The 26,362-nt window shown below is 49.4% G+C and overlaps 1 protein-coding gene across 1 annotated transcript in view; it reads right to left on the minus strand.

The window, feature by feature from the left end:
• Positions 1-14,926: 14,926 nt before the first annotated feature.
• CFL2 (cofilin 2) overlaps positions 14,927-26,362 on the minus strand; it is a 229,504-nt gene continuing 218,068 nt past the window's right edge. Inside the window, exon 4 of the mRNA XM_086936947.1 lies at positions 14,927-15,278. Coding sequence (XP_086793073.1) covers positions 15,163-15,278 — 116 coding nt within the window. The 3' untranslated portion in view covers positions 14,927-15,162. The remainder of the gene's footprint in view (positions 15,279-26,362) is intronic.

Consider the following 26,362-nt stretch of genomic DNA (forward strand, 5'->3'; position numbering starts at 1 on the left):
CCCACATCAAGAGGTACCATCCATCAGCACACAAGGCGGATGCTACCACTCAGCATACAGGATAGGGCACCACCAGCCAACAATCAGCTGAGGTGCTATCACCCACCCACATCAAGAGGTACCATCCATCAGCACACAAGGCGGATGCTACCACTCAGCATACAGGATAGGACACCGCCAACCAGCAGACATCCCGGCAAACATTATATAACACACATTTCATGCTACAATCCCTCAATATACAAATTATGAAACAATAAACTCTATGCTTTTTTTTGGGGGGGGGGGGGGTTATCAGCAGCACACAGCCTGATGTATCATCAATCAAACTACCAACATCTAAGATGAGATACAATCAGCCCACACACAGTCCACGGACCACCACTCCGCGTACTGCTTCAGAGTACCATCAGACAGCACACATCCTTGGGGTACCATCAGACAGCATACATCCTTGGAGTACCATCAGACAGCACACATCCTTGGGGACTATCAGCCCACACAGAATAAGGGATACTATCAGCCAACACACAAGAGGGGATACTATCAGCCAACACACAAGAGGGGATACTATCAGCCAACACACAAGAGGGGATACTATCAGCCAACACACAAGAAGGGACACTATCAGCCAATACACAAGAGGGGACACTATCAGCCAACACACAAGAAGGGACACTATCAGCCAACACACAAGAGGGGACACTATCAGCCAACACACGAGGGGGGACACTATCAGCCAACACACGAGGGGTGACACTATCAGCCAACACACAAGAGGGGACACTATCAGCCAACACACAAGAGGGGACACTATCAGCCAACACACAAGAGGGGACACTATCAGCCAACACACAAAAGGGGACACTATCAGCCAACACCCAAGAAGGGATACTCTCAGCCAACACACAAGGGGATACTCTCAGCCAACAAACAAGAGGAAATACTATCAGGGGATAATATCAGCCAACACAAAAGAAGGAATACTATCAGCCAACACACAAGAGGGGATACTATCAGCCAACACACAAGAGGGGACACTATCAGCCAACACACAAGAGTAGATACTATCAGCCAACACACATGAGGAAATACTATCAGGGGATAATATCAGCCAACACAAAAGAAGGAATACTATCAGCCAACACACAAGAGGGGACACTATCGGCCAACACACAAGAGGGGACACTATCAGCCAACACACAAGAGTGGATACTATCAGCCAACACACAAGAGGGGACACTATCAGCCAACACACAAGAGTAGATACTATCATCCAACACACAAGAGGGGACACTATCATCCAACACACAAGAGGGGACACTATCATCCAACACACAAGAGGGGACACTATCATCCAACACACAAGAGGGGACACTATCATCCAACACACAAGAGGGGACACTATCAGCTAACACACAAGAGGGGATACTATCAGCCAACACACGAGATACTATCAGCCAACACACGAGAGGGGATACTATCAGCCAACACACGAGGGGGGATACTATCAGCCTACACACAAGAGGGGATACTATCAGCCAACACATAAGAGGGGATACTATCAGCCAACACACAAGAGGGGACACTATCAGCCAACACACAAGAGGGGATACTATCAGCCAACACACAAGAGGGGATACTATCAGCCAACACACAAGAGGGGATACTATCAGCCCACACACAAGAGGGGATACTATCAGCCAACACACAAGAGGCAATACTATCAGACCACACACAAGAGGAGATACTATCAGCCAACACACAAGGGGATACTATCTGCCAACACACAAGAGGAGATACTGTCATCCAACACACAAGAGGGGATACTATCAGCCAACACACAAGAGGGGATACTATCAGCCAACACACAAGAGGGGATACTATCAGCCAACACAGAAGAGGGGATACTATCAGCCTACACACAAGAGGGGATATTATCAGCCCACATACACGAGGGGACACTATCAGCCAACACACAAGAGGGGATACTATCAGCCTACACACAAGAGGGGATACTATCATCCAACACACAAGAGGGGATACTATCAGCCAACACACGAGGGGGGACACTATCAGCCAACACACAAGAGGGGATACTATCAGCCAACACACAAGAGGGGATACTATCAGCCAACACACAATGGGATACTATCAACGAACACACAAGAGGGGATACTACCAGCCAACAAACAAGAGAGGATACTACCAGCCAACCAACAAGAGGGAATACTATCAACCAACACACAAGAGGGGATACTATAGGCCGAACACACAAGATGAGATGCTATCAGCCAACACACAAGAGGGGATACTATCAGTCTACACACAAGAGGGAATACTATCAGCCAACACACAAGAGGGGATAATATCAGCCAACACACGAGGGGGACACTATCAACCAACACACAAGAGGGGATACTATCAGCCAACACACAAGAGGGGATACTATCAGCCAACACACACGGGGATACTATCAGCGAACACACAAGAGGGGATACTACCAGCCAACAAACAAGAGAGGATACTACCAGCCAACAAACAAGAGAGGATACTACCAGCCAACAAACAAGAGGGAATACTATCAACCAACACACAAGAGGGGATACTATCAGCCAACACACGAGGGGATACTATCAGCCAACACACAAGAGGAGATACTGTCAGCCAACACACGAAAGGGGATACTATCAGCCAACACACAAGGGGATACTATCAGTCAACACACAAGAGGGGACACTATCAGCCAACACACAAGAGGAGATACTATCAGCCAACACAAGAGGGGATACTATCAGCCAACACACAAGAGGGGACACTTTCAGGCAACACACAAGAGGGGACACTATCAGCCAACACACAAGAGGGGATACTACCAGACAACAAACAAGAGAGGATACTATCAACCAACACACAAGAGGAGATACTATCAGCCAACACACAGGGGGATACTATCAGCCAACACACAAGAGGAGATACTGTCATCCAACACACAAGAGGGGATACTATCAGCAAACACACAAGGGGATACTATCAGCCAACACACAAGAGGGGACACTATCAGCCAACACACAAGAGGGGATACCATCAGCCAACACACAAGAGGGGATACTATCAGCCAACACACAACGGGATACTATCAGCCAACACACCAGAGGGGATACTACCAGCCAACAAATAAGAGAGGATACTATCAACCAACACACAAGAGGAGATACTATCAGCCAACACACAAGGGGATACTATCAGCCACCACACAAGAGGAGATACTATCAGCCAACACAGGAGAAGATACTATCAGCCAACACACAAGAGGAGATACTGTCATCCAACACACAAGAGGCGATACTATCAGCCAACACACAAGGGGATACTATCAGCCAACACACAAGAGGGGACACTATCAGCCAACACACAAGAGAAGATACTATCAGCCAACACACAAGAGAAGATACTATCAGCCAACACACGAGGGGATACTATCAACCAACACACAAGAGGGGACACTATCAGCCAACACACAAGAGAGGATACTACCAGCCAACAAACAAGAGAGGATACTATCAACCAACACACAAGAGTGGATACTACCAGCCAACAAACAAGAGGGAATACTATCAACCAACACACAAGAGGGGATGCTATCAGCCAACACACAAGAGGAGATATTATCAGCCAACACACGAGGGGATACTATCAGCCAACACACAAGAGGAGATACTATCATCCAACACACAAGAGGGGATACTATCAGCCAACACACAAGGGGATACTATCAGCCAACACACAAGAGGAGATACTATGAGCCTACACACAAGAGGGGATACTATCATCCAACACACAAGAGGGGATACTATCCGCCTACATACAAGGGGATACTATCAGCCTACACACAAGGGGATACTATCAGCCTACACACAGGGGGATACTATCAGCCAACACACAAGTGGAGATACTATCAGCCAACACACAAAGGGATACTATCAGCCAACACACAAGAGCAGATACTGTCATCCAACACACAAGAGGGGATACTATCAGCCAACACACAAGGGGATACTATCAGCCAACACACGAGGGGATACTATCAGCCTACACAAAAGAGGGGACACTATCAGCCAACACACAAGAGGGGATACTACCAGCCAACAAACAAGAGAGGATACTATCAACCAACACACAAGAGGGTATACTACCAGCCAACAAACAAGAGGGAATACTATCAACCAACACACAAGAGGGGATACTATCAGCCAACACACAAGTGGGGATACTATCAGCCTACACACAAGAGGTGTTTCTATCAGCCAACACACAAGAGGGGATACTATCCACCTACACACAAGGGGATACTTTCAGCCTACACACAAGGGGATACTATCAGCCTATACACAGGGGGATACTATCAGCCCACACACAACCCAATGGGCCATCACTAACACACTATCTCTGAGTACCATCATATAGCACACATTCTGCCGCTACTGTCAACAAAGGTGCAAAATGGGACACCTTCAGCCCACACCAACAGAGGGGACCACCACTCCACAAAGGCCTCTGTGTACCATCAGACAATCCACATCCAGTGAGTATCATCAGCCAACACACACAATGGGATACTATCTGTCTGCATGAAGGCCAGTGGGCCCCACTGCCTCAGTGGTACAGAGAACCACTGGACTGCACACATCTTGAGGTAACCATCAGCCAACACACAAAATGTAATACTATCTGCTTTCACAGCCCAGGGGACATCTCTCCACCAGTGCCTCTGAGTGCAATCTCAAAGCAAGCATCCCCAGGGTACCATTAGTCAATTCCCAAGATGGGATGCCATTAGCCTACAGGCAGTGGGCCATCACTCAGCACACTGTCTCTAAGAAGCACTGGACAGGACACATCTTGGGGACCCATCAGCCAACACACCAGATGGTAAACTATCTGCCTCTAAAGAGTACAAGTCCTGTGCACATGTATCAAAATTGTGGTTCTTATGTCAGAACCAGATAATTTAGACAAAGTTCAAGTAAATGAGGTAGAGATCCAGTGATGTTCAAATCGTTAACTTATAGTTCAATCTTGATCAGTACATACGAAAATACAACTAGCCGACACGTGTTTCGTCACACCGTGTGAAGTATGACTCTTCATGGCTGTCAGATTTTAAAGGTAGAGTACTGGCGTGCAGGTCCGGTGATACTTCCAACCAGGGTGTGCAGCGTGGAGAGGTGGACACAGTCCGTATAGGTGAGAAGATTCCCGCTGGGCCGTAAATGCCGGTGAGCGGAAAGACTAAGGACGGGTACGTCCGAAGTATGTAGTCCATGATAAAATATCTCAGTAGTTGATAGAAGCACGGGTGAGTGCAGTTGACGGTAACAACGGGATCCAGATATCTGAATCTGCCTCTCCACGCTGCTCACCCGTGTTGGACTTGGCCCGTCTGGCAGGTCCGCCCCTGAAGTTTTTATGGTATATGTAACCAGGGGATGGTGATTCCCCCTCTGAGTGCGTGTGAAGAGAGAGCGACCTACCCTTCCATAGGAATACATGGGGAATGGATGAGTCCTCTGTAGTTCCCGATGCGTAGGGTGTGCAGGGTCAAGTCTGGTATGTATGAACTCGTGAGATTGAATGCTGCGCAACGGTATATGTGGCATGAGTGTGTCTAGTATAGAAGTCCCCCTTTTGGAAGTTGGCATATTTGTGGAATGTGTGCCTGGCGTATGATTGGCCGAGGCTGGCTGGTGAGCCTGGCTCCCAGGATCTGGGAGGGTCTGCCCCGGTGGTGAATGGAGTGTTTAGCATGCTGATGTGAGGGGAGGAGTGAGCCTGGGTCTGCTTGTGGATTGACTGTCTGGTTTGAGTGTCATAAATGAGGCTGGGTTTTCCCCAGACAATGCTGGCTCCACCCCCTGGGGTGCGGCTGATGTTCCTAGCCTGGCCAGTGTAAAGAATCCCCCCATAACCAGTTCCAGCTGGTTCTCTCCCTGCCTGCCCCTTCAGACCAAGAATGTGTGTATAAAAAGGGTGCTGTGACACTCTGGACTTGTTCTTGTTCTTAACTTGAATCTACCAGGGGCTGCTGCTGCTTGGGCTCAGGGTTGGCTTGCCTCCCTGGGCCCTGCCCTACTCCTGGACTAAGGATGGCCCTTTCCCCTTCTTGGCGCTGCTGGGCCCCCCCTGAGGTCCTGGACTACCTATGGACTTTGTTATCCTTCATCTAGCGCTTGGGGAGCGCTGTCCCTTCTGCCCAGCGCCTGGAAGCGCTGTTCCCTGCCCTCTACCGCTTTGGGGCGCTTCACTCCTGCACGAGCGCTGGGAGCGCTATATTCAACAAACCGGTGCTCACCCGGCGTCTGCCCCGTGCTACAGAGGTTCTACACCCCCAGCGAGTGCCTACCTTGCTTTATTTCCTGCCCTTGTGCCTTACGAGGGAGCCTACTCCTCGTCGATTTCCCCCCGAGTTCACCGCCGCCGCCCGGGACCCTAGTGATGTCATCCCCGGGCCGCGCTGGTATTAGCTGCCGGCCCGGGATTCCCCCCTAGCGTCATCCCCCAGGCCGCGCCGTGATTGGCTGCCGGCCCGAGAGAAGGAGAGAGGCCGGCCGAGGAAAGGCGACGAAGCAGGAGCGGCGGGAGCCCACTCCGCGCTCCTGCGATACCCCCGTGAAGCTGCTGACCCCCCCCCGGGGCTCCCGAGAGAGAGCGAGCCCCGGAGCACAAGGAGAAGGCTGGCGCAGCCAAGGAGACTGGCGCACCAGAACCGGTGAGTGCTGCGGCGAGCAGTGGAGAGGAGGGGCGTCGGGGCACATTGTCGGTGCCCGCCCCTCCCCTCGAGTGAACCCCCGGTTGAGCCCTGAGGCCCGTGAGGCCTCCCACGAAGCTGAGTCCCCCGAGAGGGACTCTGCCTGCCCCCACCTATGGACCGAGCCCTGCGAGGCTCCACCTTTGGCCCCTTCATCCCTTGAGCCCCGAGAGGCTCCACCATGGTCCCTTGCCCCTTCGAGCCTGCGAGGCTCAGCCCCAGCACCTCGGTCCCCGAGCCCGTGAGGCTCCCCCCCCCTGCTGCCTAACTATTCCGAGCCTGCGAGGCTCGAACGTGATGCCCCATCATCTACGACTGCCCAGCACTTCGTGGGCAGCCGCCACGTTTAGGTTTATGGTAGGCTACCTGCAGCCCACCCTGACATTGAGACTTTGGGCGTCCTAGCCCCCGAAGGCCAGTTGGCCTGTTGGGAGTACTCGCTAAATGTTAACTGTGCTCCTTGAGAGTTATTCTGTGTTTCCTTCCTACAGGTACGTTTGTGGTGTTATGTACCTTGCCATCCCTTTCGTATAACCTTGCCTCATGTATGTCGATACTGGTTAGAGTGAGTTCTATTGCTAGTCCTATGAGACCCCGGGGCGTGACGTATTCTAATGCTAAGCTCCTGGTGATTATGTGTTCTAGTCCTAGTTCGAGGAAGCTCCCAGTTGTTATATGTTCTAAATACCAACCCCATCATGTGCACATTCCTGGCAGTGGTCCCTTGGCCCTGCCCTGTACCTTTTCCCTTGTAACCCCTGCCGTGCCTCGAGCACATTGTAAAGTGTATGTTCCTATGTGTCCTTCTTAATACAAAGACTATTTTCATATATACTTGGTGTGGAGTTCCTTTTGTGGGAGGCCCGGGATGTTGTTGGGGGGTGCGTGCGCAAATGCTTCACACATGTCCTCCGAGATAGGCCTGACTGCCCACGCCGCGTTACCTAGAGGGTGAGGAGGGGTCGACTTTACATAGGAGTGGCGGTCTCTGACTGGCTGTGGCGCAAGCCCTGGCCGGCCGGGGGTCCCATTTCCTACACCCGGGTACGTGTGCACAGGACTTGTACTCAATTGTTTGGTATGGGACATGTCCCTTACCTATACAGGGGCTGTTTTCTGTCTGGGTTTGTTCCCCTGACCCGTTTTCACCGTTGTATTTTAGCAATTTCAATTCTAACTTATAATCGTACCTGCTAGAGCGCCATTTGTTCCTGTCCTTTATCCAAACCCAATCATTTCTCACAACTATCTGCATCTACACGGCTTTATTGACTGCCATTCCACACACTATCTCTGAGTACCATTGGACAGCACACATCCTGGGAGTACCATCAGCCAACACTCAAGATGGGATACTATCAGCCCACAGACAACCCAGCTGAACAATTCTGCACGCAATGCCTACAAGAACTATCGGACCACCCACATCTTGGGGATTCCATCAGCCAACACACAAGATGGGATATTATCAGCCTCCACATAGGCCAGTGGGCCCCACTGCACACTGCCTCAGTGGTAGAGAGAACCACCGGAGAGCATACATCCTGGTGGTACCATCAGCCAACACACAAGATGGAATACTGTCTGCCTACACAGTCCAGGGGACCATTACTCCACACAATGCTCTAAATGAGATCTCACTGCAAACATCCCCAAAGGCAGGGTAACATCACTCAGCACACTACCTCTAAGAAAAATTGGAAAACCCACATCTTGGGGCAACCATCAGCCAACACACCAGATGGTATTGTATCTGCCTATACAGAGCCTTTGGTGCTGTCACTCTACACACTATCTCTGAGTACCATCAAACAGCACACAACCTGGGAGTGCCGTCAGCCAACACACAAAATGGGATACTAACAGCCTAGATAAACACAAAAGGAGGGCCAGAGGGGTTTTGAGACCAGTGGGTATTCACTCCCAACTTGTAAATCATTCACACAACGAAATAGCCAGGTTTGACACCAAGATTAAGTTAGGAACAAAAAATATCAAAGGAGTATTCCTTTATTAGGACACAATTCCCCACCCATCACATGTGGCATGCTTCATTATAGGGTTTCTCCTCACACCATGAGAGCACATCAAGGTGCGGGCTACAACTCCCTCTCTGATCTGGAGGAGCTCTTGGTTGTTTTAGTATATGGTAGTAATCCCTATGGAGACAGCAGGGGGTGAGGCTAGCAGAGTGGTGAAGCTAGCAGTGTGTGAACGAGAAGTGATGTGAACAATGTGATTAAAACCAACTCCAAAGCAGGCATACAACGTTATCCTTGTTTGCCTTGGGTCAGGATTGAAAAGAGTGGAAAGGCACGGCAGCAGTCAACTGACCTTGCTTTTTTGTGTCATTTGTCAACATATTTCTGCCCCCAAAACCCTCAGCCGAGGTGTATGGGCATTCACTTTTGCTAATAAAAAGTGCAATAAAAGAAAAGAAATTCAGAACTATAAAAGTGGTTACAGGACCACATTTATTATTAGGAAAAGACAGTTTTTCCAAGGTCCGGACGAATACCCGTACATCTCGACTGAGGGCTCTGTTGGCAGAAACATGTTTTCCAATTACACAAAAAAGCAGGGTCAGTTGACTGTTGCCGTGTCTATTCAGTCCTTTTAATCCTGACCCAGGCAGACAAGAATAAAGTTGTACACCTGCTTTAGAGTTAGTATTAATCACATTGTTCACATCACTTCTTGTTCATACACTGCACACTCTGCTAGCCTCACTCCCCTGCTGTCTCCATAGGGATTACTACCATATACTAAAACATCCAAAGAGCTCCTCCTGAGTAGAGGAGTTGTAGCCCGCACTGTGGTTTGCTCTAATGGTGTGAGACAAATCCCTATGATGAAGCATGCCACCTCTGGTGGGTGAGGGCTTTAATCCTAATAAAGGCATACTCCTGTGATATTCTAGGTTCCTAACATACTGTCAGCATACACATTCCAGGGGACCATGACTGCACGCTCTGCCTAGAAGTACTATTGGACCACCTCCATCTTGGGACTACTATCAGTCAACTGGGCCCAGGGAACCATCACTTCACACATTGCTTCTGAGTTCCATCTGACAGCACACGTCCTGGGGTTACCATCAACCAACACACAAGTTACAATACTATCTGCTTACACACCGCCCAGGGGACCATCATTCCACACACTGCCCCTGAGTATCACCAGACTACACAAATCTGAAGGCACCATCAACCATCTGGCAAGATGGGATACTATTTGCCTACGTACAGCCCGAAGGACCATTAAGTCCACACATTGCTTCTGAGTATCATTTCATAGCAGACATCCTGGGGGTACCATCAGCCCAACACAAGTCTATTGTCTATTGGGTAGCATTTCTTAAGTGCATAGTTAGGATCCCAACGCTGGGCAACCTAAGAAGCACAAAGGAATTAAAAGAGATAAGATTTAAGAAGCTTGCGAAATTTAAGTTGATCGGGCTGAGAGCGTAGGTGTTGAGGAATACTATTCCACAGTCTAGGAGCATTATAAGAAAATAGACGTCCTCCTGTTGCAATACTATCTGCCATCAGACAGCCCCGCAGACCATCAATCCATACATTGCCCATAAATATAATCGGACAACATATGTGCAGTGGGTGTGATCAACCTACACATTAGCTGGGACACTATCTGCCCACACGCCGCCCAGGGGGCATCAGTCCACACACTGCCTCTGTGTACCATCAGTCAGATGCCGTCTGTGCCCAACCTGAGGGTACTAGCAAGCCAACACACAAGATAGGATTCTATCAACCTACACACAGCCCTGGGGACTGTTAATTCACGCCCTGCCTCTGAGTAACATCGGACAACACACATCCTAAGGGTACTATCTTCAAGCTCACAAGATGGGATTCCATCTTCCCACACACAACCCAGAAGATCACTTCACCACACAATTCCAGATCAGCAACACAGAAAAGACTGCAATCCTACACCTGCAACTATCTTGTGTATGTTACTAAACAACAGGTCTTTAACAGAACACCATTTGGAATTCTCAGACCTGGTTCAAACTTCAAACGCAGCAAGTAGATATAGCTTTTGTTACTGAAACTTGGGCAGATTGTGGCTCAGGCCCAGAAATTGTTGCAGCAACACCACCAGGTTGCGACATCTATCAGTTAAACAGGAAAAAAGGGGTGGGGACTTGCTGTCTTCTTTCGTTCTCATTTTAAAACTATCTTCGAGCCTCTAGCAACTGCAGGCTTCAAGGCCATAGCATTCTCAGTACAACTGCTGGACTCACAGCCGTTTACAGGAATGCTAATTTACCGTTCTCCGGGACCAAGAAGTGGCTTTGCTGAGGAACTTAGCATGACCCTTGAATCACATAACCTTAATGCTAACTTCTCGGTAATAGGTTATTTTAATTTCCATCTGGAAAATAAACGAAGATTCTGAAAAATTGGTTGATGCAATGAACGTGCTAGGATTACCCCTAATTTCAAAAGGTCCAACACACAGGGCTGGAAATATGCTTGGTGGGATTTTTTCAAGCCACCCAAACATCAATTTATTACCATCTCTCCCTCTCACCTGGTCAGACCATTGGGCAGTTAACTGGCAGGTAAAGACTGAGAAAGTTGCCAGACACAGAGATATAGTCCAACAACCCCCCAGGAGAACCTGACACAAGATTCCGCCGGCTGAACTGAAAGATATCCTCACTTCGATACCATGGCAAGCAGCTGACAATTTGAAACAGAGTGTCCAAAACCTCTCACTACAGCTAAACTCAGCGCTAGACATTGTAGCCCCAGTTAAACAAAGAACCATAACTAAAAAGAAAGTTTCCCAGCTCTGGTATGATGAAAACTTTAGGTTGTCCAGGCAAGACTGCCGCAGGCAAGAACAGAAAGGAGAAAAAAATATGATGGTGAGGAGAAAACCATCTATAAGAATATAAACTAGCAGAACACAAAAAACATATCACAGATGCAAAATCCTCCTGCTACACAGAGCAGATAAAAATAGCTCATGATGCGAACAAAACTCTATTCCAAGTAATAAAAAACTGGTGACACCAGTGAGTCCTAATATGGCTGTAAAAATAATCAAAATGTCTGCGATACTCTGGCCAATTTGTTTCTAGAAAAGGTTACCAAAATCTATAATAATTTTAATGTAGGCACCCCCACCACCCAACAGGATGGTCTACCCTTAAATCCTACTTCCTTGCAAGCCAGTTTCTCCTTCTTTAAGGCCACATTGGAAGGACAACTTACAAACTTAATTCCATCAATCAAAGACCCTTGTCTGCTTAAAGTAATGCTCCAGATCTCTGCACAAATGGCACAAAACCTCAGACAAATTTTAAACAAAATGTTCAGTGAGGAAATTTTTCCTACACAGTGGAAACATGCCTCTGTATTGTCCTTGCTAAATAAGGCAAACCTAAATGCATTGGATCCGAATAATTATCGTACCATCTCAAGGCTCCCTTTCGCTGCCAAATTGGCGGGAAAAGTGATGAACGAACAACTTTCAGAATATATTGAGGAAAATTCTATTTTGGACGACACACAACGTGGTTTTAGAAAAAAATGGAGCACGGAATCTGCTCTGATAGTAGCCATGGAACAAATCTGAGAAACGCTGGATAATGGAGGAACAGCAGCTTTGATCGTGCTGGATCTCTCTGCGGCATTTGACACGGTGAACCATGGGATCTTGGTTGACCGTATGTGGAGCTTGGGAATAGAGGCAACAGCATTGAAGGTCTTTCAATCGTTCCTGGATAATAGACAACAAAATGTGTCTTCGGGCAGTTTCACATCAAGTCCTTTTTCTCTACCTTGCGGAGATCCACAGGGCTCGGCTCTAAGCCCAACATTATTTCATCTTTATCTTACACCACTGGCGACTCTTATTAAAAATTCTGGGTTCTCCGTGGCGTCTTACGCTGACGATACTCAATTCCTGGTGTCATAACAAAAGTCGAAGTGAAGACAAGCTTGGCCTTCAGGACCTGTATGAGTAATGTGAGCAACTGGGTGGACAAAATCTGTCTAAAACTGAATGCCACAAAGACTGAGGTCATCGTTTTTGGCAACAATCCCTCATTTTGGATGATAGCCTGGTGGCCACCCGAGCTGTGCCCACTCCCCACCCCACCAACAAAGTGAAGAATCTCAGTTTTATCATAGAAAACGGGTGAAGTTTAAAGAGGAGGTGAACAGTGTTACTTCTGCGTCCTTCTGCTCCCGGAGAATGATAAGAACGATTGATAAATTCTTACCTCATGTTCTAAAAACCGTGCTCATCGCCCTGGTACTCTCAAGGATTGACTACTGCAACAGTCTCTATCTCAATCTTGCAGTAGGTCCCATAAAGAGGCACCAGACTTTGCAGAATATAGCTGCAGGCTTCCTTTTCAAAATACCTAAACATGAATATGCTAAGGAATCCATTAAACAACTTCACTGGCTACCAGTCCGAAAACGATGCAAGTTCAAGGCCCTCTGTTGGGCCTACAAATCACTGTATGGATCGGGACCAGGTCTTTTAAGGACAAACTCACATGGTATGTCTCAGGAAAGACTCTCCATTCAGGATCTGGGAAGAACCTGACTGTCTTCTTTTTTAGGAAGACCACCTGTGGTGGAAAGAGCTTGTTTAGGACCACCGCGTTGCTCTGGAATAGTCTTCCACTGACACTAAAAAGCACCTCCTCCCTACATGTCTTTAGAAAATCTCTGAAGACCTGGCTCTTTTCCCAAGACTATGAGGCAGTCGATTCCTTGTATGAGAGTTTTCTTGCCAACTGATATGCATCCACACCTGCTCTCTATAGTGCCAAGACGCCCTCGGGCATGAGTTTCCCGCTTTAATAATTACATTCAAATTCAAATGCCTCTGAGTACCATCGGTCAGCACACATCAGGGGGGTACCCTCAGCTACCACACACGCTGGGATACTATCAGCCCAGAAACAGCTTGGGGGTTTATGACTCCCCACACTGCCCATAGGTATCTTTGGACAGCACACACCCTAAAAGTACCATCAACCGACATACAAACTGGGATACTATCAGCCTACAAACAGCCTGGACACCACACACAGCCTCTGAGTACCATCGGATGACTCACATCATGGAGATACCATCAGCCACTCTTTGCCCAGACACAGCCCAAGGAATCATTACTCCACACATTTCTTGTAAGTACCATCAGACAGCACACATCCTGGGGGTACCATGAGCCAACGCACAAGAAGGGATACTATCTGCGTACACACAATTCATGGGACCACCGGTCTACACAAAGATGGGTGTGTGATTGGGCAGCACAAAGCCAGGGATACAAAGAGCCAGGATTTAACATGAGACACCATTGCCTAATAAAGACCCAGGAGAAGCACCTTTCAACACACAAGCTGGTATTCCTTGTGTCAGCACACTGCAGGGAGGTGCCATCTGCCAACAAACAATCCATAAGCCGTAGTGACAATTACACAACCTGGGACACGGTCTTCAAACACTGACCCCATGTGTATCATCTGCTAACACGCCAATCTTCAAAAACTCAGCTAAAGGACGCCATTCACAATGTTAGGAATCAGCTGCTCACGTTGATCAATCTGACTGAGATGTGCTGAGTGTTGCGTCTGCTCCTCCTGTCCACAAGTGAGTGGTGAGTGAGGCGGAGAGGAGGGACCTGGAACAACCTGCTACTAACACTGGCTTCTCCTATTGACTAAATAACCCTTGTTTTGGACCACTGGCCACTGAAGACACCACACTCTACCAATGAAGGAACCTCATCACGTTTCTTGGTGGCGTCCAGGGTGTTGGTTACACAGTATTGACATAACAAGCCTTGCTAAGAGAAAGATCCTCCCTTGTATGTTTCACATGAGATACCCTCCCATCTTGTGTGCAATCTCAACAGTCAGCTGGAAAAGTAAAGATCCAGTGTCGAATGGCTGCCAAGGCATTCCTTTCGGTGTCTTTACCCACGAGTAGGACAGGCTCCGTAGCAATGGCCGTCTTTACGGGATGGGTGAGACAGTACCAATCTGGAAGTTTAGCGCCTTCCTCTAAATCTCTGTCAATAAAAGAAAGTGCCAGTGTTTAAAAATCTAAGAGGCCAGCCTTGCTACTGAAATCTCAATTTAATTATTTTGTATTGGGCTTGTGCCTTACAAGGACAGTCAGTTCTGAAATGCATCCATGAGTGGCAGAGAAAACCAGATCAGTAACTCCTTGGTGCGGGGGGGAGGAGCTGAGGAAACAAAGGAGAAAACAAAAAAAAAACAGGTGAAACCAAGGTTAGGGTCCAGAGCAGCAAACTGGGATGCTCTCCCCTCCGCAAAGCAAAGTCCACACAGCTTATTTGAGCTTGGTTCCCTCCAACGACACCACCACGCTTCCCCCCAGTCTGTCCGCAAGCGTTGTTCGGTCTTTGATGTCTTCCAAGCTGTTCACCTGCCACTCGTGTTTGATACCTGTGAAGGAAAAAGAGCAGCAGTGAGCATGGGGACAAACACCGACTCTACACATGGCTGCAAGAGCCCACAGCTAAACGCAAATACAGCACAGCTATAGGGCCTGCCAAGGCAAGAAAGGCGACCTCCAAGGGGCATATCAGCAACAGCCAGCGATAATTATCGCTATGCGCACTTACCACGAGCATAATTATCGCCAGCTTTCGCTGGTTTATATCGCAGATTTAGCACATTATCACCAACGCTTATCTCCAATGCGATATAAATTCAAGCGATGGCGGTGAAATGTGCGATTATTGCTGGAAATCCAGATATAATCGCACAGCGATAGGCAAAAACTTGTTGATAGGGCTGGGTGGGCTCAGCCTTATAATCCACCTCCCATTGGATTTAACCCCTTCCATGCTGCCGCGATTCTGTGCCTGTGCAGCAGAATCGCGAGTGGGCGGGTTTATGACGGCCCCCAGCTGTCATCAGCACACGAGCACCGTAGTGCATGACGGCTGGGGGCCGTCATCAGCATGGAAGGGGTTAATGGGTAAGTCAGTTTCAAAGCAGGCATAAACAAAGCAGTGATAAGCGCAGTTAGCGATATATTTATCGTCTCTACGTGGGTTTGCGGCCAGATTGCTGATAGGAGTAAATTGTGTTAGCGACATGTCTCACGTTATTTTAGTGTGGAACGCCTACTATGCATCTCATTAGCATTGAGATGCTGGGCGTTCAGAAAACAGGCGCTGAGGCATGGATTCACGCTATAGCGTGACCTTGCTGATCGTGCGATAAAATTATCACTGCTTTTCGCCCGAAAACAGACGCTAAAGAAGCGATCATTTTATTGCAGCACCTTGATGATATGCCCCTTAGTGTGCTCTCCTGACTTGATATAGTCAGCAGAGGTGGCTTGATGTACTCATCCTTGGGTGTTAACTGTACAATGTTACTTGGTTCCACACTGAGTGGCCACAGAAACACTTAGTTACAAGTGCCACATGTCAAAACCTAGGCTGAAGCCCAAACATTCTCAAACGTACTTGAGGATATATGGCTCGTCATGTGAGAGCTCCCTAGCCTTACACAGGCAGGAGGCACTGAAAGCTATAAAGTCACACAGGCCAGACGTTAGGTGTCCTATTATGATTATGTACAGGAAGTGGGGGAACCTTTTCCTGATCATAAATGGGGTCTTCTGCCTAGACCAGAACTTGAATAGTGTCTTTCCTAGATCCAAATCATATGTGGTACCTCAAATCCAAAATATATATAGTCAACTTCACCCTCCAATCCAAATCCACTTTGTGTCCTACAATACATCGAGAACGTGCACTTTGTCCTTCCTCTCAATTCAACACATTGCATGTTCTAATCCTTCCATGTATGAAAGTAGTTTATGTGTCAGTTACACTTGTTTGCATGTGTGTTTGCTTTCCTGCGTGCATGTGTGTATGTGTGTGTGTGTGTGTGCGGACATCTAGCATGACACACTTGGCATGTCACTGAGAGGGTTGACGCCCCATTAAACAAGAGCGATTTATGCCCCAGTGATGTAGACTGCACTTGTGTAGAGTACAGTGGCATAGAGGGCAGTGGCGTGACGTATGGTGGCATTGAGGGCAGTGGTGCAGAGTAGACTGGTGTAGTGTGCAGTGGCGTACAGTGCATTGATTTTGAGTAAAGTGGTGTAGAGTTCATTGGTGTAGAGTGCAGTGTGGCAGAGTGGGTGTCGTAGAATGGAATGGTGTAAAGTAGAATGCCATAGAGTGCGTTTGTGTAGAGTGCAATGGCATAGAGTGGTGCAGAGTAGAGTGGCGTAGAGAGCAGTGGCATAGAGTATAATAGAGTGGTGCAGAGTGCAGTGATGTAGACTGCACTGGGGTAGAGTACAGTGGCACAGAGGGTAGTGTTGTGGAGTAAAATATGGTGGCATTGAGTGCAGTGGTGCAGAGTAGACCGGTGTAGTGTTCAGTGGCGTACAGTTCATTGATTTAGAATAAAGTGGTGTAGAGTTCATTGATTTAGAGTAAAGTGGTGTAGAGTTCATTGATTCAGAGTAAAGTGGTGAAGAGTTCATTGATTTAGAGTAAAGTGGTGAAGAGTTCATTGATTTAGAGTAAAGTGGTGTACAGTTCATTGATTTAGAGTAAAGTGGTGTACAGTTCATTGATTTAGAGTAAAGTGGTGTACAGTTCATTGATTTAGAGTAAAGTGGTTTACAGTTCATTGGTGTAGAGTACAGTGGCCTAGAGCGCAATGGTTAAAGTAGAGTGGCGTAAAGTGTAGTGGCTGAGATTGGAGTGGCATAGGGTGGAGTGGTGCAGAGTGGAGTTGAGTGGCATAGAGTGCAGTGATGTATAGTGCAATGGCGTAGAGTAGATTGTTTCAGAGTAGAGTGAAGTGGAGTGCTGCAGGGAGAGTGATGTGGCATAGAGTGCAGTGGCACAGGGTAGAATGGCATAGATTGCAGTGGTGCAGAGTTGATTGCATAGGCGTAGAGTGGAGTGATACAGAGTAGAGTGCATTGGCATAGCATGCAATGGCATAGAGTGCAGTGTTGCTTTGTAGAGTGGAATGCAGTGGAGTGGTGCAGAGTAGAGTGGAGTGGACTAGACTGGAGTGTTGTAGAGTGCAGTGGTGAAACGTGCAGTGTTGCAGAGTAGAGTGCATTGACAGAGAGGTGAGTGGTGCAGAGTAGAGCGGAGTGCATAAAGTGGAGCATGCATGGTGTGATAGCACACGGCTATTACAGACATTCAATTGAAATGACCATTACATTTGCACAGTCATAAGGTTTTACTGATAAAGCTATGCAGCGCACAAACGATCATGTGTGAAAATGTCCTCACCTGGTGAATTGATTTGTTTTGAGCTTATTAAAATGTTTATTTCAACCGCACTTCAGAATTACCCCAAAATGTGCTTCATGTGTGCTTCCTTAATTTGGATATATTCTGAAATATCTGCACGGTTAACTTACAGACATTTACATTTTGTTGTGTGCTTGAAAAAAATGACGTTGTACAGCCTTCCTCCAGCACGCTCCCAGTACCCAGCACGATTGTCACATAAATCCTATCACTTTGATGTCAGAGAAAGAACAGTAAACATGAAGCCTACTTGGAAGACAGAGCCTGACCTTTGACCTCTGTCTCTGAATGCACAGAAAATGGGACGAGATAAGAACAAGATTTAAAGGCCTGTTTACAGAAAGGAGCACTGCTGGAAGAATACAATGGGCCCTGGTTAACATGCTTTCCCATGGTCCACTCACAAGCCTACAGGGAGAAGCCCAGAAGGGGTGCAGCCGTGGATGGGGTGAAAGGCACCCCTCCCTCCAAAGGGTATTACATTCTGATTACTAGCGGCTTGAAGCAGGTTATCAGTGTCAGGATCTGCTAAAGGCGCCTACCTAATCACTGAACTACATCTCCCAGACTACCTGAGAGGGGGCGGGGTACTATATAAGCAGGGTGGGCCCTTCCCACTCTGTTCGTGATTTTGTAACAGCAGTGCTTTTGTTCTACTTCGGTTGAGTGCTGTGCTTGTCTTTTTTCTGTAATTGGCAGAGAGAGTTTTGTTCCCTTTCACAAACGTGTCCTGTGCGAGTGGAGCAGGAAACGCGCCTTGGATTTGGATTACTCGAGTCATTACCGAGTAGCGCGTGGGTCGCGCATTTTGTTTATTGTTTCCCCTGGCGTTCCAGTTGTTTGCTTCTTTCTTGAGACAAGGAAGGAGAGGAATCCTAACGATAAAAGAACGGACAGCGAAATAGCGGCACCAGTACTGTGAGTTATTGAGCTGCGCGTGATTGTTAACGCGCTGCTTGAACAGTATTGCAGATTCTTCCTAAGTGGCGAATGGTACACGGAGAAGCGTGAGTTTAGGAGCGGTGGTATCCTGCTGTGGGATTCTGGTCGGATATAAAGTGAGAGCGGAGCGTAGTGGGGGTCATTATCCTGCTTGCTACCGTTACGAAGATAGGCACTAGTGTCTGCAAAGTTAATTGCCAAAGCGGAGGGTAGTGGGGTAAGCCTACACCTTGCCGTGTTTGGAGCTTCGTTATCTAAGGACTTTGTGCTTGTGGATTTGAGAGCGGAAGTCTGTAGTAGGACGCTACGACTTACTGTTTCCAATAAGGATTATGTTTGTACATTCCTAAAGGAAGGATTTGTCTTTCATGAGACTGACTTTTGTTTTGGATTCACGTTTGTTATTGGATATATATACACGTTTATTTTTGAGCACCAAAACAACACAAGGCGGGGTAGGTAAGAAGCCACTAGAGAGAATTGAATACATGATCTTTTGGTTAGCTGGGAGTAACTGGTGTTTTGTTTCCATAGGGACTATTGTTGCAGTTATTCATATTTGACATACAGGGAGGAGGTGGAGCGCATTTCTCCAGGAAAGGTGAAACTCTTAATTCCAAGTAGTGAGAATGAAATGAGAGTAGGATTTCCCTGTGGACATTTATAACCTGTATGCCTGTTGTTTTTGTCTTTCAGCCATCCCTTCCCTGCAGTCCCCTTCCGTCCCCTCCTTGTTCTGTTTCCTTTTTTATTCCCTCTCTCTATCACTCGAACTCGCTGTGTTATTTGTACCGGCGTGTTGGTGAGATAGGGAGGTGGAGTTATATGTACAACAATCGGATCCTGCAGCGTGGAGTCTGACAATCAGTGTATTAAGTATTTCCAAGTAACCGTGAATCTAGGAAAGGATCAGTGCTGACTCTGAGGACTCCCTTCACACAACTTGCTGTAGAAAAGCTACACATGGTCTTTGGGGTCTGAAGTTCAGGTCTGTCCACCTGGCGCCTCACCAGATACATACAATGATGTGGCTACGACACCCAGGAGAGCGCAGCTACGACACCCAGGAGAAGGATCTTCCTTCCGCGGTGGCTCTGCGAATGCGTGGTACGGCGGCGAGGGCAAGGCTGGCCGATCGTAGCTGGCGGGTGGGTGTGTAGAAAGTGAGGCGGCTGTTGAGGTACTTCGGGCCCATGTCGTGGAGAGCTTTGTGTGCGTGGGTGAGGAGTCTGAAAGTGATCCTCTTGTTGACGGGGAGCCAGTGCAGGTCTCTCAGGGGGGTCGAGATGTGGCTCCGGCGAGAGACGTCCAGGATGAGTTGTGCGGAGGCGTTCTGTATGCGCTGGAGTCTTTTCTGTAGTTTGGCAGTGGTTCCCGCGTAGAGGGTGTTCCCGTAGTCCAGTCAGCTGGTGACGAGTGCCTGGGTGACTGTCTTCCTGGTTTCGGTGGGGATCCACCGGAAGATCTTACGGAGCATGCGCAGGGCGTTGAAGCACGATGATGATACGGCGTTGACTTGTCTGGTCATCGAGAGGGAGGAATCCATCATGAAGCCTAGGTTTCGTGCGTGGTCCGTTGGCTTGGGGGTGGTGCCCAGGGCAGGGTGCCACCAGGAGTCGTCCCAGGCGGCGGGCGATGATCCCAGGATGAGGACTTCCGTCTTGTCTGAGTTCAGTTTCAGGCGGCTGTTCTTCATCCACTCGACGAAGTCTTTCATCCCTTCGTGAAGGCTGGCTCTGGCGGTGGCGGGGTCATTGGTGAGGGAGAGGATCAGCTGGGTGTCGTCGGCGTAGGAGATGATGTTGAGGTTGTGTTGGCGTGCGATGGCTGCAAGGGGGCTCATGTAGACGTTGAAGAGGGTGGGGCTGAGTGAGGATCCTTGTGGTATGCCGCAGATGACTTTGGTGGCCTCGGATCTGAACGGGGGGAGGCGGATTCTCTGGGTTCTTCCGGTGAGGAACGAGATGATCAACTCCAGAGCCTTCCCTTGGATTCCGATGTTGCTGAGGCGCTGTACTAGGGTGCGGTGGCAGACCGTGTCGAACGCTGCCGAAAGGTCCAGAAGGATGAGGGCCGCTGTTTCCCCATTGTCAAGCAGGGATCTGATGTCGTCGGTTGCTGCGATGAGGGCGGTCTTGGTGCTGTGGTTGGCTCGGAAGCCGAATTGCGAAGGGTCGAGGGATACGTTTGTCTTGAGGAAGGCGGCGAGGTGTCTGTTGACGATCTTCTTGATGACTTTGGCCGGAAAAGGGAGGAGCGAGATGGGGCGGAAGTTCTTGAGGTCAGTGGGGTCCGCTGTTGGTTTCTTCAGGAAGGCGCTGAGCTCGGCGTGCTTCCAGCTTTCCGGGAAGGTGGCGGTGTTGAAGGAGATGTTGATGATGTCCCGGAGTTGGGGTGCTATGATGGAGTCGGCTTTGTTGAAGACGTGGTGGGGGCAGGGGTCAGTTGGTGATCCGAAGTGGATGGTGTTCATCGTGCGGGTGGTGTCTTCGGTGCTGATCAGGGTCCAGTTGCAGAGGGTGGTGGTGGGGGGCGTTGGTTCGGTGGTTGGGTGCATGGTCTGTGCGCCGAAGCGGTCGTGTATGTCGGCGATCTTGCGGTGGAAGAAGGTGGCGAGTGAGTCGCAGAGGTCTTGCGAGGGTGTGATGTCGTTGTTTCCGGCGTTGGGGTTGGAGAACTCTTTGATGATGCTGAAGAGTTCCTTGCTGTTGTGGTTGTTGTTGTCCAGTCGTTTTTTGAATGTTGTCCTTTTGGTGGTGCGGATCAGCTGGTGGTGTTCACGGGTGGCTTTCTTGAGGGAAGTTATGTTTTCTGTGGTCTGGTCGTGGCGCCAGGCTTTCTCGAGGGTGCAGCAGTTTTTCTTGGATGTTTTGAGTTTGTCGGTGAACCAGGAGGCTTTCTTGCTGCCGGGTCTGTTGGGAGGGTTCTTCAGTGGTGCGAGGTCGTCGGCGCAGTTGGTGAGCCACTGTGGGAAGGTGCGGGCTGCTTCGTTAGGGTCCGTTGCGCTGTCGGGAGGTTTCAGGCTGAGGGCGGTGGTGAGCTGGTCGGAGGTGATCTTGCTCCAGCTCCTGCGAGGAACCTGCTGCGGGTGGTGGTGGGTCGTGGTTCTTTTGAAGCTGAAGTGGATGCAGCTGTGATCCGTCCAGTGAAGTCCGGTAGAGTGGCTGAAGGAGATGTGCTTGCTGGAGGAGAAGACGGGGTCAAGCGTGTGGCCGGCGTAGTGGGTGGGGGTGTTCACCAGTTGCTTGAGTCTGAGGTTGGCGGGGTTGTCCAGCAGGGTGGTGGTGTTGGTGTCGTTTTTCTCCAGGTGGAAGTTGAGGTCCCCTCAGAGGATGTAGTCAGTGGAGGGGAGGGCGTGCGGGCTGATGAAGTCCGCGATGTCTTCGCTGAATTGAGCGCGTGGTCCCGGTGGTCTGTAGAAGAGGGTGCCTCTGAGGGTGGTCTTGGGGTCGGTGTGTATCTGGAAGTGGAGGTGCTCGGCGGCGGTGAAGGTGTCGTCGGAGTTGGTCGTGATGCGGATGGTGTTCCTGTGGACGATGGCGATGCCTCCTCTGGTCTGGTTGACGCGGTCCCTCCGGGTGATCTTGTATCCGTCCGGGATGGCTACTGCGATGTCGGGCGCTGAGGAGGCGTTCATCCAGGTTTCTGTGAGGAAGGCGACGTCTGGTGATGTTGTGTCGAGCAGGTTCCAGAGTTCGACTGCGTGTCTGTGGACGGAGCGGGTGTTGAGGAGGATGCACTTGAGGTGGTTGTTGCTGGTGCCTGGCCTTTGGGCACGGTGCAGGTCCGGAGGCAGGTGAACTTGCAGGCTTGGCAGCTGAAGGGTCCGTGGGTGCGCTTCGGGGTGGCTTGGTAGCAGGCGGGGTTCCGGTCTGGTTTGAGTGCGTGGAGGGTGGCGGCGTTGTAGGTCCGTCGTGTGGGCTGGTATCGTCGGGGGCCAGGGGTCATAGCGCTGGGCGCAGGCCAGGTGCGGATGGGCGCAGACGGGCTTGCCTTTGGCACGCCTTCGGCGTACAATCGGCGCGCCCGCTGCGCGCGTCCGCTGCACGGTCGCTGCATGGCCTCCATATGTAGGTCAGAGGGAGGGAGGAGCAGCTGGGAGGGGGAGCGGAGCGGCCAATGGGGTCAGGGGTGCGGGGCCGCAGGGACACAGCGGCGGGAAAAAAACTGCGGCAAAATTGCGGAAATAAGGTGGCGTGGAGGCACAGAAGGCAGGGGGCACAGGAGGGGAAAGCAAGTCAGAAACTGCGGTAAAAAACGTGGCGGGAAGAGGTGGCGGCGAGGGCACAGGGGCTCAACAGTAGTCACAGGGTAAGGGGTCAGCAGGCACCGGGGTGTAGAATAGTCAGCAGCGGCTAGCAGGGGCGGCAGAGACAGCAGGAGACCGGGCACACAGGGGGCTGCTTGAATAAGGCTTGATAATATGCTGTTGTGAATTCCCATAGAAGCCCAGGTTCACACCAGAACATGGGCTTCTATGGGAATTCAAAATAGCATATTATCAAGCCCATTATCGCCGCTTTAGCAGCAGTTTCCCGCCGCCAAAGGGGCGATAATTTTAACGCCGTTCTTGATAATATGCCCCCCAATCTTTGGAAGATCCGGTCTTGGAGAATGAGCAGTGTTGCTACTATTTAGTGTTTTAAAAGGAAGTCGCCTTTCAAAGTTGGTAGAAGTTGAGCAAGAGCTGAAACAAGAACGTCTTCATTCTACAGGTGGTGTAAAAATGCAAAGTTTCAGAGAAAGAGGTAATGCCCTCCCACGTGGCTGAGAGGGACTATGGATATAGGTGCTTCAAAGGCTGATTCTCAGTCAAAGAACAGCGACACTGTTTACCACACAGCAGTGCAGAGCAGGGAAGTTCTGCAGTAAGACCTTTCAGCTCTTGTGACACAGAGATGGATACGCTCCCATGTCACATGCAGGGCTGGACTGGCCGTTTATCCTATTGGGCGTTCCCTAAAAGGCTGGACAAATGTAAAAACGAAGAGCAGCTGCCACTGTCTCAATTTTCCTGGGATGTATAGCAGCAGGCACAGCAGCGACAAAAGAGGAGAGAAGAAGAGAGGGGGAGGGGAGCAAGAATAAATGAATGAATGGATGGATGGAAAGAGAAGACGACAGAGGAGAGGAGCACAGCTTGTTTGCAGTGTTGACGAGGTTTGCTTTCGGTTCCCAGTCCAGCCATGGTGAACCCCTGTGGCCGAATATACTACCTCGCTGCTAGTCTGCTGCAGATTTAGCCTGAACAACATTACTGTTGCCCCCCCCCCACCTAACCGACCCTCTCAATGCTGCTGATGTGCTGAGGCTGTACCACTGGAGTGCTTGGGGTAGGGGTAACCCCCTAACACATCCGGTACTGCACAATCTCTTACTGTTTATTCTCCTGATCGTGAGACCCTCCCGGTTGTCAGTCCCTTGGCCCTGCAGACTAACCTGATCTTCTAAATTTGCCTTGACCTCCCATTATGGCAGAAGAGGTGAACAATATGACACAACATATACTCAATTATACAAGTGTTCATGGAACACCTATCAGTTCCACCCTGAGGAACACATTAATACCTGCCCGGGAACGTGCTTCAATTCCTCCCTGAAGAACACATCAATTCCTGCCCGGGAAACATGCCTCAATTCCTCCCTGAGGACCACATCAATTCCTGCCCGGGGAACATGCCTCAATTCCTCCCTGAGGAACACATCAGTTCCTGCCTGGGGAACATGCCTCAATTCCTCCCTGAGGAACACATCAATTTCTGCCCAGGGAACATGCCTCTATCCTCCCTGAGGATCACATCAATTCCTCGCTGAGTTACATATCAATTCCTGCCCGGGGAACATGCCTCCATTCCTCCCTGAAGAACACATCAATTCCTGCCAGGGAAACATGCCTCAATTCCTCCCTGAGGAACACATCAATTCCTGCCCGGGGAACATGCCTCAATTCCTCCCAGAGGAACACATCAATTTCTGCCCTGGGAACATGCCTCTATCCTCCCTGAGGATCACATCAATTCCTCGCTGAGTTACACATCAATTCCTGCCCGGGGAATATGCCTCAATTCCTCCCTGAGGAACACATCAATTTCTGCCCGGGACACATGCCTCCATTGCTCCCTGAGGAACACATCAATTCCTGCCTGGAAAACATGCTTCAATTCCTCCCTGAGTTACACATCAATTCCTGCTCGGGGAACATGCCGGCCTCCTCATTAATGCTCGCTCGCTAATCAAGCATAATATCGCTTTTAAGGATTTTGTGCTGGATAGAAAGCCCTCATAGGTATTTGTCACGGAAACGTGGGCAAAGGATTTGTCTGCCCAGACCTTGTTGAGGCAGTACCAGAGGGCTATTTTTTGGCCCGGCTGGATAGAATAGGTCGGGTAGGAGGAGGGCTGGCTATCCTTTATAAAGATAGCTTTCATTGTCACACCTTACCCTTATCAGATCCTCAGGATAACTTCCAGGCCCTCTACTTCTCTCTAAAGGGTGTTTATGAATCCCCATTTAATGGGATCCTGATCTACCGTCCCCCCGGCCCCAGAGCTGATTTCGGACAACAGCTATTTCACATCCTTGAACCCTACTTTGGTCGTGAACATCTAACGGTCTTGGGAGATCTGAACTATCACTTAGAGAAGTTGGAGGCTAGTGATACTTTCACCCTGCTGGATGCCCTGTTTGCCTGCGGGCTGAATCAGCTTCTGAAAGGCGCCACCCATCAAGCCGGTCATACGCTCGATGGGGTCTTCTCCAATGACGACAGGTTGGTTGTAAAGGACCCTCTCCCCCTCTCTTGGTCGGATCACTTCGCTGTACCGATTGAAGAGACCTGTCTGATTGCTGACAGGACCGAAAAGGTCCCGAGCAAAATGGAATCACGGAGGAATTTTAAAAATATCTCTAATAGCTCCCTTGCCCCCTGGATTTCCAGTATGTCCACCTCCCAAGAGGAAGACATTCATCTGGCGGTCTCGCAGTTTGAAAATGCCGTTACTACGGCATTTGACGAACTGGCCCCTGCCCGGCAGCGTTACTCGGCGAGGAAAAAACTGTCGGTTCCGTGGTTCTCTGAGCACCTAAGACTCCTTAGACAGGGAGTCAGGAGACAGGAGCGTCTCTGGCATACCAGCTGGGATCTAAGGGACAAAGAGGCGCATAAGATCTTATTGAGGAGCTACAAGGTGGAGGTAATAAGGGTGAAACAGGAATATTTCACGGCTCTTACCATTTCACTTTCCTCCCCGAAAGAGCTCTTCAAGATTGTTGACTCT

The sequence above is a fragment of the Lissotriton vulgaris genome, chromosome 9, assembly GCF_964263255.1.
Source record: "Lissotriton vulgaris chromosome 9, aLisVul1.2, whole genome shotgun sequence".
NCBI lineage: Eukaryota > Metazoa > Chordata > Amphibia > Caudata > Salamandridae > Lissotriton > Lissotriton vulgaris.